General features: G+C 38.8%; 1 protein-coding gene across 1 annotated transcript in view; it reads left to right on the top strand.

The window, feature by feature from the left end:
* The window catches only part of fam189a1 (family with sequence similarity 189 member A1), a 107,664-nt gene that overhangs the window by 84,362 nt on the left and 10,499 nt on the right, over positions 1 to 12,803 (top strand). Inside the window, exons 3-4 of the mRNA XM_063494451.1 lie at positions 453 to 563; positions 3,946 to 4,077. Coding sequence (XP_063350521.1) covers positions 453 to 563; positions 3,946 to 4,077 — 243 coding nt within the window. The remainder of the gene's footprint in view (positions 1 to 452; positions 564 to 3,945; positions 4,078 to 12,803) is intronic.

The raw sequence follows: 12,803 nt of genomic DNA, 5'->3' as shown, positions 1-12,803 counted from the left end.
CTTTACCCCCAGGAAAACGGGGTCGAGGGAGAGACACCACCACTGGTTTAGAGTGTAAGACAATATTACATCTGTTGAGGTTGTACATGTGTGTCTGAGAGAGATGAGCTACTTCACAGCTGTGATGATGTTGAGAAACACAGAAATAAGTTTTGAATTTCAATCCCTCAGTAAGTTGTTTCTTGTGTCATTGTGTGCCTTCAGACTGTGGAGGCCTGAGGGGGAACAGGTTATTGATTTCTCCTGACATCAGAGCTAATTTCCTCTTTGGTGATCCGTTAGAGTCACTGTGAGTAACGATTGATTAGAGAAGTACACTGTGCCTCTGCTACTTTCAGCAACAGTATCAGAAAGTGCTGAATCAATTTTAGTAGCAACAAGCAGGGACAATTTGCCATTAATACCATTATGATTCAAATATTTTCTCTCTTCTTTCTCTCTTTTTCTCACAGATCACATTCTTCATGCTGCTGTCTGCAGTTTGTGTGATGCTAAACCTGGCGGGCTCCATCCTCTCTTGCCAGAACGCTCAACTTGTCAACTCTCTGGAAGACTGTCAGCTGGTGAGACCAACTGGACCTTAGCCCATGCATGCTCCAGCTTTGCAGTACACTCCAAAAAAGACATTACTCTTTTAATGTGGCTATCGTTTTTGGAGGCTTAAACTTAATTAAAGATAATTGGAAGAAATGATGCAGTGTTTCTGATCTGTACTGATTAGACAGTGTATTGAACCTAGTATTGAACTTGACTAATACAAAATAAAGAAAAAAGCTCTTGTTTTCATAAATAAATTTGTAAAATCAGAGCACACAGACATCAAATCCAATCAAAACTTTGCTGAATAGTATATCTAGCCAGTCTGTCCATAGTTCATATTTACCAAACAGAGCAGCCAATCAACATTTTTCATGTCTAGAACTCTACATAACCGCTTGTCACCAGAATGAACACCTGAGTTGACCCACTAGCAGTCAATAATAAGTAATGGATCTTAATATTGATATGTTATCACTAACATTTGTAGGGGTATGCACTAAGGCTGTGAATAAAAGTGAAAACAATATATATGGTCGAAAGGGATCATGAAGAGTGAGTGACTAATAGAAATGTGTTGTCTGCATGTGAACTTACATCTACGAATGCGAGCACACGATGGGCTGACGGGCAGCGCTTCTGTTCCAAACAGGCTGCAGGACTGAGTCAGCACCAAAAGTCAGCTGAACTATTTGTCTGTTGATGACTAATGGCTCCCAATAAACACATCCATCTCTGCCAGAATCACAGAGAGCTGAAATAAAATAGATAAACAACTCTGAAAGAGAAAGCCAATGTTTTTTCTTTCTTTCTGTTTCACTCCGATAAAGTTGGGAGACATTTTTAAAAAGTGTGGTCAAAACAAACACAGCAGATGGTGAGAAACCCTGACTGTAACGGTGCGTTCAAGCATACAGATACATTAAAGGGCCCAAAATACGCCACCAGAAGTGCTTGTCACTTCTTGTTGGAAATTTCCTCTCCCCAAATGTTTTAATGTCAGAATTGGTGGAGCGGCCGTCACCAGCAATATGTGTAACTTTCTCAAACTGTTGTCCTGACGTCTACATCCACTTCATGCTTTGATTGGTCAGCTGGGCAGAGGTGTGAAAGCTAGGAAAACTTCGAACTCAACTCAGTGAATGTCTTGAGGAAAGTTTCTGAAATGTAATTAAAAGTGAAAAATAGGTATAACTTTAAAAATTCACATGATATTTAGAGGAATAATCCACCACCAGAACAGTTATGGTCACACTTTCCAGTTTGTTGCAACTCTTACTTTTCATGAACTACTAGACTGCAGCCTGAGTGTGCACACAGCTATGGCTAACTAATGGCTCGCTCACATGAGAGTAAAAATAGGACAGCAACCTCTTTGTGACTGCTAAAAATCGGTGGTTGCCCAGGGATTGCAGTAAACTCTTTTCACTTTTGGCAATCAATTGCAAGAAGCTACTGAGCATGCAACACCCTCAAACTCTGGGCAGCCACTTTTGATCACTGGTGTCTTTGTGGGAGGCAACCTGTCTCCCAACAATCACTGCATCAGACTCGAATAGCAGTCACTCTCAGACAGACTGGTAAATGTTTAAAAATGATTGCAATCTAATTTATAAACACAGACAGATTGCTAACACACTGCAATCAGTTGGAGTCAGTCTGCAGTGATCAATGCAACTCGTCTGCAACAGGGGACTCAGCGCTGGTTTCATTCTGGTTATATTCCTATAAAATAAAATTAAGGCTGGTGAGCTTCTATATCATTTTGCAGTTAAATTGTCAGCATCTACGTCACTATTTGTAGAAGGATTTGTGAATCGAATCTAAGTTTCAAACCTTCCGGCAGAATGATGAAATTAAGCAGTTAATGTGAATTTCTGTGTATATAACAGATTTGCAATTTTCACTGATTTAATTGTCATATCATCACAAAGAGATAGCATGTAACTGCCAACTTGACCCTATTCAGTCACAAACGAATAACAGGCTGACTTCACCATTTTATCACTGTCTTAATGCAAAGTACCCCCTGTTCCAGCATTCATTTCTACGGCAACAAGATTGCGAGTTCATTGAACACTATCGCAATAGTTTTGCTCGTGCTGCTTTTTTCCACCACTGTTTTCCCTAATGTGACCATAAAGGACTTATTTTTTAATATAATTCCAGATTTGTTGTCTTCTCTCTTCCTGCAGTTTCTTTGCTCCTCTCTGCCCCTTAAGCGCTCTGAGCTAACTGCTCTGTTAGCCTGTGGTGCCAAGCACTTTGACTCACAGGTGTTTCTACAGTTTGTGGCCTGATTAAGTCACTGCACATTGGTGCTCTATTTTAGCCTCGCTGTAGTGTATATATATCTGTAGTATATCTGAATATATCGGAGACATTTGTTCATGCTGTTTTATTTATGTTAAGATGCTTTGGTGTCCTTTACGTTTTTTGTGTTATGACATTCGGGTGATGGTGATGGAGCTGTCGCCTGTAACCACAATCACACTGCATTCACCTGATTTCATTTTTTCCAGCATTTCTATGAATGTCGTGATTTCTTTTGGCCTCGATAGCAGCCGAGTGAAAATTTGATCTTTTCATATCTCTACCTTGGACATATCTGAATGGAACTATTAAGTAGGACTTTTCAAGCACAACCGGCTTTTAGCTTGAAGTATCTTTAGGTATTTGAGTGAGCTCCCATTTCACAAGACAATCAAAACATCATGCAGATTTACATAATGAGATTCCTAGTTGATTTGTTTTTAATTCAATTCATAGTACCAGGGGTTTCTATCTTTTTCATGACTGATGCAGCCCCTGGTGATTCATCTAGCACCCAACCCACTAACCTGAGCGCTTCCACATTATAAGCAGCTTTTGTCCTTATGCAAGTGGGAGCAGCCGACTACACCAACTTCACCGCTTTATGTGGCTCCCCAGAGACCCTCCCACAGTCGTGACTGAAATATTAATGTTCTTCATCTCCTTTCCCCAATGTAATTAACCCATACTTGTTGGGTTCATGTCCTGCTTTCTCTCAATCTGGGACACATAGCAGAGGTATGCTCTACCGCTGTCCCTTACTGGGAAGCTCATCATATCTCACAGTCCTTTGTCTCTTTATGCATGTGCAGGTGCCTTTCTCAATCACAGCGAAATACGTTTTGTGCCTCACGTGTGAACTTTGTCATCAAAGTTTTTGATTACACGTCCTGTAACTGAGAATATGTTTTATGTCAGGGGTAAATATGTCGCTCGTCACTCATCTTCAGAAAAAAGTGACATCAGAAAACCAAGCTCAGGCCTGATTTGTGCGTGTATGTGTGTGTGTGACGTGTGTGTGTGTGCCTGTGTGTTTCCGTGTATGTGGCATGCATGCATGAGTGCGGATGTGTGTTCTCTCCTTCACCCCCCCAGCTCAAGTTTGACAGCGATGGAGTCTGTGTATGCTGCGAGCTACAGAAGCAAAGTTCGAGCTGCAACAGCCTGGGAGAGACACTGAAGCTAAATCCACTGAGGGACTGCAATACAATACGTATACGTCTCAAGGTGTGTCTGTTTGTATATTGTGACTGGTATTTTTTTTTAGACATAAAAACATTCTGTATGACTGAACTACACTTTACATTTGTCTGGCATTTGTTTGGCAAAAACCGTCATGGTCAGCTTTAACGACTCAGTGATGTCACATTTTTAGAGACATTTGGGAGGCACAAATCCAAACAGCTGCCTTTTTTAAAATGCCCATCATTTATTCATTTACTTGCCTTCTTGTGTTTTTGCAATCCAGAGCTGGAAATAGAGGTCTGATTGAACTGTGTCAGGGAAAACTCAGTTTGGATCCATAAACCACCTCCTGGTGCTTGTTTGTCACCTGCAAATGTTGTTTTTCATGATCTTTCCTCTCTATTTTTAGTCATGCTACGTCATGGCTCATGTGACGTCAGTATCATTCAGTGGAGAGCAACACTTTGATCCAGACTGAAAAACTGTTGGATGAAATTTTGGTAACGTTTTATAATATGGTCTGCATCTAAGAGTGTTTTCCCAATTAAATTAAATGGAATTTCAATGTACTTAATTTGAAATTACAATGTAATTACACGGTAAGGACAAAAGCCAGACTTGGCTCCATCAGTATAAAGTCACATAGGCCTGCAAATTGTTATGGTATTTATTTTTCCTCTAAGCTGGAAAGGGAGAATAGTCCTTATAAAATTAATATTGGTAAAAGAAAGGGACATTTGAATAATAGAACATCGCCATGCACATCAGGATAATGAAAATGTAAAACTTAAACTTACTTGCACTATAATATATGTCAGTTTTCTTGTAAAATAACCAGAAGGTATGTGCCGCTCGAAATTACTTACACAATACTTAAAATTACTTACAGAATAATTTGTGTCTGCTTTCTGGTAAAATACCTGAGGTTATGCAATACATAAAAATTACAGTACTTAAATGTACTTACAATATAATTGTTTCGTTGTTTCCTTTATTTTTGTTTTATTCTTCCTTTAACTTCATTCTAGTGAACCTACCTTTAAGTATTTGTAGATAACTAGAATTAACATACCCTGATATTCTTTTAATTACAGGGGAGTGAGACCCTTAGATGCAGGTCATGCATATAAACTGTTACCAAAGTTTTGTACAGATATTAATGGTTCCAAGATTGGGAATGTTGCAGTTTTCAGTGAAACATCTCAACAACTTTGGTTAAATTGCTAAGCTTAATATTTTTAGGATGAATCTTCTTTTGTGTCTTTGACCGATGTTTTTGTTTGTGCTCAAACAAACCTACAGATATGGTTCCATAGTTAGAACTATGTTGGTTTTAGAGCTACATCCTCTGAGAGTCACCAGACTAACCTCATGTTTCAGATTTCTTTTCTTACTGTAGCATTTGCCGTCAGGGAACAATACAAAACAATGCTGGGTTTCTTTCTCAGATTAATTGGGCAGAACGCAGCAAAAGCATTTGTCTTTCCTCAATAGGCAGACCTCTTAGTATGCAGTATGTATCTACTCTGGGCTGGCTCTAGTTTGCAAGAGTATGACCTCGGTAGATTATCTTGACTTGCAGCATAAGAGGGAATGATATATAATCTGTCCTACTGCGCCGTTATTGCATAACGACAATCATATCCATTCATTTTATATCCTTGATTGATTATAAAACATTGATAACCAAATAAAAGACTTCTCAGGATGAAGCATGCTTATGAAAAGAGGAAAGATCAACTACATTTGTCACTGTAATCATAACTCTTTGGAAGAGATGGAGAATTGGTGCTATAAACCTTTATTAAGTGCCAAAGAAGTCAGATGTATTGAGTTATGTCTGTGAGGAAGCTGTCACACACAGGTCCCCCAAGTCTCCGGCTATTTCAGATGGCTTTTAGACGACTGCTGACTCTAATGAACTCATATAGTGCCTCGATCACTAAACGACACAGAGTCCTGAATTATAAAAGCAGGTGGACTGAGTAAAATTAGTTTCTCATTCACTTATTAGTTGTTGTTACTCAGCAGTAGCGCTTTTCTTAAAAAAAAAAGTAAAAAATGAAACCAGCCACCGTTGCTGCTAATGTCTGTCATTCGCTCTGTGCTGGCACATTAATTTCCACCCCATTTTTCTTTTCATTACTCTGCCCGGGGCTATAAATCATCAGTGAGGGGGAGTATTGAGGTAATTTGCGATTTCCTGTAAAGGGGCGGATGTGTAACCTTATTCACTAACCTGATTGACCTGGGGCAAGGTATCTTTCAGAGGTTAAATATCTGCTGAGCAGCCATGCTACACCCTTTACGTGTTGGCAGCGTTATTAATTTTCTTTGCCGGGCAGGATTTATGGTGGCATCGTGAATGCTGTAGTCACAAGGGAAATCAAAGAAATGCATCTTCTCACATCTGTGTGGCAGATGCACTACCAAATTCGAAGTCACACAAAGCCATCGTAAATATTTCTTGATTCTTGCGCTGAGAAAAACCACTCAGTGCTGCAGTGCATGCAGTGGTTAGACACAGGTTTGTGTGCTACTATAATCTCAGCTTTGTCTCAGGGTAGAGTCTTTACTGTCAAAGCTGCACAGCAGGATACGTAGATGATCAACAGAGAACATCTGACAGTCAGCCAACTCACAAAGAGTGTATCTATTACATGATGGTACTGAGTTGCACCTCTGCGCTCCCTGCAGGGGTACACAGTGGATCAATCTTTTTTAAACAACTATGTTGCTTTTAGCTAAGTGTTGCCAGCAATTTTTTGTGTGTATGTTGCATTCAGCAGTGTTATCAAAAAATCAGCAGAATGATTTTGTATTCATTGTATTTGCTGCTTATTTTCTCTGTCTGCCTTGGCACCTTCCACATGTAAAACTCAGAAGGATAACATCTGCCAACAGCAAGGCAAGGCCATATTCCCAGACATATTCTCTATTTATATTCTTGGTAAATAATGATTTTAGACTCACAGTGAAAGACATGTCTTGCTGGTATCTTTTGTTACCCTCTATGCAAGGTTCTTTAGAGCACAAAGAACAGACCTCTTTGTTTTGCTTTGCCAGTATGGACAGCATAATAAAATATTTGTAAAGTGCACCATCTTCCTGGTGTTTGGAGTTAGGGATAGGTACTGTATTCCCTTTCATACTGATGCCAAATGTGAGTTCGTGTGCCATCAGTATGCCTTTGAATGATAGGGGGATGAGTTTTAAACTTGTGAGTGTGTGTCACCTTCATACAGGTTTTCAGGCAGGAATCCATAAAAATGGTGGTTTTGAGGAGAGGATTTCCTTCTTTTAGGTGTTCACGCTTCCAAACCCCTTACATATTTTTGCAGTAACTCACACAATGGTAAAAACCAAAGTTTAGGAGTTTCTTATTGACTTATATGAGGCATATATTGTGATTTAAATATCACTGGAAACTTTCAGAAAACCCAATACAATGTGCAGTCGTGGTTGGATCCAAAGAGGTTTTGGGCAAATTGTTTTTCTGTCACACAAAGACTGAATAGCACTGCAGGGTTTCCCAGTTTTTTTCTGTTCTGCCTTTTTCATTCACATTTTTATGAGTGCAAACCCACTTTTTTTGTATTCACCTTGCACCATCATCTAAAATTTCAGTTAATGGCTTCTCTGCAAACTCCACTTCAGAGCCTTATCGGCTGCCACATCAATCATTGACTTTCTAATTCAATTGGCATTCGTGTTAGAGTTGTCGCTGCAAAAGGGTTTCTAATCCAACCTGACTACCTGCTTCTCACTGAAAATACTCATGAAACTGCATGTGTATTCTGCTGAAGTGAGCCCTGACGACAACCTGCTTGCCAGCTTTCGACATATTGTTTTTGCTCTGAAACTCATCCAGTAATGGGAAGGCATCATTGCCCTAGTGAACTACAACAACCGTTTTCTGATCCATCCATCAGTTTTATCAGAGAGGGTCTGAAGTCCTGCATTCAGGTCATGAAATCTGGATAAAAAAGTGTCAGCAAGGAGTCAGGCTATGTCTTTAGACTAGCTACACTGATGCAATAACAATGTTTATCTCAGGAGTCCAAGTTAAGAACCACTGATCCAGGAAAAAAAAAAAGAAACTGGGAGCAATGACAAAGGTTACATCTTCGGGTCATGAATAAAACTCTTCTTTTCTAAATATTTAACACTTTATGGGGCCAGAACATCGGCTGCTTTCAGTCACTGGAGTTTAAACTGCTGTAGCTCTTCCTAAAGGAGGTCCAGGATTTTCTTTCAGATCCCATGAAGAGCTTTTTTAGCCTGCCAAAAAGAGGTCAGAAAGACTTTTTAACAGAAACTCAGAGCCGGTTGAATAAAAGCCAGGTGCAACTTTGAAACGGATGTATTTTGGTCAGCCAGAGGGAGCAGCTAATTGAGGTGTATGTTTAGTTTGTGTCTGGACAAGATCTTCACGGTTCGAGGGATAACAATTGAGGATCAGTGATGTGAAAAACCAATTAAGCCCTCTGCCACAGAAAGGTTGTGGCCAGATTAGGCAGTAGGACTGTATTTGTTCTATTATTACAATTATAATAATTATTATTGTAAGAGATTGAATGTGCACAGGGGAAAAAATGTTCTGATATCCTAGCTGAGCCTAGCTGTAGGGGCTTCATAAATAAAGGACATAGGTCTTCTGATGTGCAATTTTTTATCTGATCCTCCCCAAATATTTTTAGACATATTGCCTAGATAGAAAAAACAATGCAATTCAGTGTGTGAAATATTTGCCTTCACTTATCATTTCAGTAAGAGAAAATCCAAAAATCTACCCAGTAGAAGGGTTAGCACTATTGTGAAGTGTAAATGGGATAAAATATGCAAAAACAGTGGTATGTGAGCCATATTGTAAAAAAAACTGATGTTCTTCACTCTGTTAATAATGAAAGCAGTAGTTCTCAGTGCACTCATAGAGCAATAATAGTCTTCTTTCACCAGTTCTGTTCTAATGGTCGGCTTGTGGTGATTATTCATGCTTAAAATGTCAGACAGGCTTGTGCTCCATCCAGACTTCCCTCCAACACAAAACATGTTTCAAAACTGTTATTTTCCAAGGGAAACATGTATTAGCTGCATTTTATAGTTGGCACTGCACAACCTAATTTTGGTTCCAACTGGCATCATTTCTGCTTTAAACTTCCAGCTTACACAGGCTTGATCTTTGGCAACTAGATGCTGGCTATTGAGTGTGTTTGAAAAACAGTGGCAGGGCTGGTAATTCTGAACACTGAAGATGCTAAAATGATTTATTTTATGACACAAACTTTAAAAGGAGTAGGCAAGTGACTATTGGTCTGTTCGAGTTGTCATCTTTTGTCATGCCCCATGGGTTGTTGAGCTGGGGCTGTGAGTTTTTTGGATGTTTTGAGTTTTCTGTAAGTTCTTGATTTGCTTCTTTGGATTTTGAGATGTAGTGTATGTTCTAGCTTTATATCTAGTTCTTTCAGTATAATATTTCTTTTTTTTCCTTTGCAATATTTAGTTATCATCTGTTGTGATCCCCTTCTGTCTCCCCAGTCATGCTCCCATGTGCATGTGCTCTCTCTGTGTCCTGTCTCCATTGCCATCTGGTTTCTCGTTTACTTCTGTCAAGTTCTTATGTTTTAGTCCTGGTTTCAGTATATTTTACCTCTTGTTTTATTGTCTCATTTGTGTTATGTTCAGGTTTGTGTCCCCCTGCCTCATTAGTTAGAATCTGTTCAGCTGTGTTCCCAGGTGTGTCCACTCTGCCCTAATCTCCTCGTGTGTTTTTAAACCCTCAGTTTGCGTCTATTCTTCGTCATGTTCTCCATCATGCTGTGTGTTTCCCTTGTGTCTTGTTTGCCCTTAGTGTAGACGTACATTTTCAAAACACACCTCTCTTTAAAAGTACAACACACCCCATTGTAAAACAAAAAATAAAAATTTGTTTCAATTAAATGAGATCAAAAGATAATCTTGTTGAGCATATTAATATCATCTTGAGCAAATGGCTCGAAGATCAAGTTTGTTATTCAAATTTTAAGAGTGAGAAAAGTTGCTCATTTACTGACTCATCAACCTGCTGATTTTGTGTAAAGATAATACACGAGAGGCAACTGCCTCTTACTAAGCTGGTAAATCGTATGGTTTGTTATTTTACAGCCAAAATCAAACAAATTACAATCAGAGAGACTCTTTAGGATCTCATTGTGTTTTTTACTATTTTTAGTTGTTAGCATATGTTTGAAGACTGTCCAGTAATCACATGGGATTTAAGTCACATATTGTTATTCCCTATACTGATGCCCTGTCAGTGTTAACACATTTTTATTCACAAAGCAGTAACAAACTGTATAACTGTTAAACTCGCCACACTTCCTCCAAACCTCCTTCAGTGTGGTTGTTCTTATCATTTTGATCAAGGTTGTGGTTGGTCAAAACATATATATTGTTTTTTCCTAATATATGATCTAGATGCATCAAATATCCATCATATGAAGCAATCCAATCAACAATCTACCACATCAGTGTTTTCCAAAGGAAGTTGCTGTCTTGCTTGTATTGGTGATCATCAGGCACATTTTACTGATGTACCATTGATAACAGGCCACTGAAGTGCATGCGCTAATCTACTCCAATATCAAGTCTCAGTGTGCATGTCATTTTGAAAACTTTCAACAGGTTTCACAAGTGATTTAAAGCCATTTCTGCGGTTCTGTTTTCACTGCATTCACTGAAATTTCACATGCACTTGGGGCAGCTGTGCCTCAGGTGTTAGAGCGAGTTGTTCTTTATCACAGGCTTTTAAACTTCAATGTACAGGCCTCGTCACATGGCAGTGTGGGTGTGTTTATATGTGTTTTGTAGAAGCTTTAAATGTACTTGGAAAAATGCAGATAGTCTATTTTAAATAACTTGGTATCGAGTTGCAATAAGGACAAATAGCTTATTATTAATATTATTATTATTATTATTGTTATTATTATTATTTCTAGCAGTGAGGAATTCAAGCCGCGCAAAATTGTATCGTCCCATTGGCAGATTTGTATTTATTTATTTACTTTTTTAAGTCTAAGACCAATTTGATTGTATAAAAGATTATTTGGCTTATATCCATTAGGACATTTGTTTTTTGCATTGCATGACTTGATAAACCTCAGCAGGTGAGGTGGCCGTCCTCTCTGTGGGCCTAACACCAGTTGAGGTTTCTAATGTCACTGATAATTATGCGCCTCGTGAATCCAGTGAATAATCTGTGCGACAGGCTGGAAAACCACTTTGTATGGTAACTGGGGAGCTTCCTGTGTCCACAGAAAGTCCACAGCGAGTTTTAGCTCCCATCTCATCTCTTCTTGTCTTTAAGGAGTTCATATATTTTAATTGAACACATTTGTTGAATGCACCTGTTAGTTGTGCCGGCAGCAGGGCAGTTTGGTATCGTTGTGATCGTGTGTCTGTGCATCTGCATGCGTCCGCAGGGGTTGACTTGGAAAACACAACTCCAGTTGTTTTTCTCTGTGAATAAAGTTGAAATATGAAGATTAAAGCTGCTGTTTCATGTCAAACAACTGCCACGGCTGCTGTTCCCTGCATAAAATTCCTTATGTAGATGAGTTGGTGAAGTCGTACTTAAGAATAGGTTTTAGCAACAAGGAAATTATTTCTCTTTTAGCACACAACATGGTGAGAAGTGTAAAGATGTTAAAGAGATAGTGGAGAAAGAGACAAACAAACAAAGTTGGAAGAGTTGGTTGGATTTATGCAAAATGATGTAGCTGGCAATGGACAGATACAAGGATACTGAGGGTTACATCCTCTTGCAGTGAACAGGAGGTATGTCGTATCACAAGCAGAAAATGAAAGCTGATCAAGTTGTTTCACTAACTCATATACGCAAGGCATTTTGTACACGGTGGCTGTTTAAAACTTTAATCACCACATTTTTTTCTCAAAATTTTGACTTTATCCTAAAAATAATAAACAATCATAATAATAATAATGAACAAAAAAACCCCTTCAATTCTTTTTATTTAAATTAATCTGCCCCTAATACTACCACACATCCACCCGTCTCTGCTTCCCCTTCCTCCTTTCCTTTTAACTGTCTTTTTTTTCATAATAGTAATCCCGGGAAGTGAATCCGTCTATCAGATTAACCCTTTGGACTTTTCTTTAAAGGATTCTATTCAAGCACATGAGTGGACAGATCATGCTTCAGACTTCTTTTGTTCACATATGAAAAAGTGTGTTTAGTTTATCTTATTTTGAATGAACATTACAAAGTGCTGTCATCCTTTGTCCTTTCAGTGCATTGTGTGTGCCAGACAGTTGCTATTCCCTGAGCTAATTTTTAAACAGATGTTGTTCCCATGCCTTCTGGAAATTAATTCATGCAGCACCCGTATTACAGCTTTATTTGTTAAGACGTACCAAAAGCTGATATTACTGGAAAAACTGAGCCACTTAAATATGGGAAATATGATCGTAATAGCCAATACGGATGATTTTCTTCCACATTTTTCTAAAAGAATAGCACAAACAGCAGCATAATGGGACTGCAGTCATATGAACTATTTTCTCTGATTCAAGATGCTGGTCTAGTATTTCACCAGCATGCACTTTATTTTGCTGACAGATTCAATACTGGTTTGTACCCTTGCTGTTCACTGCATTGGCAGAGTGAGTGTATGTGTGTGTGCGTGTATCTACTGTAAGTTCATGCTTTACCCTGGATTTTAATGATCTTTAGAGTGTGTTTGCAACAATCCACAAAAATGCACAGGTGT

The sequence above is a fragment of the Pelmatolapia mariae genome, linkage group LG1 (genome assembly GCF_036321145.2).
Source record: "Pelmatolapia mariae isolate MD_Pm_ZW linkage group LG1, Pm_UMD_F_2, whole genome shotgun sequence".
NCBI classification, from domain to species: Eukaryota; Metazoa; Chordata; class Actinopteri; order Cichliformes; family Cichlidae; genus Pelmatolapia; species Pelmatolapia mariae.
This window is presented reverse-complemented; position numbering and strand designations above follow the sequence as displayed.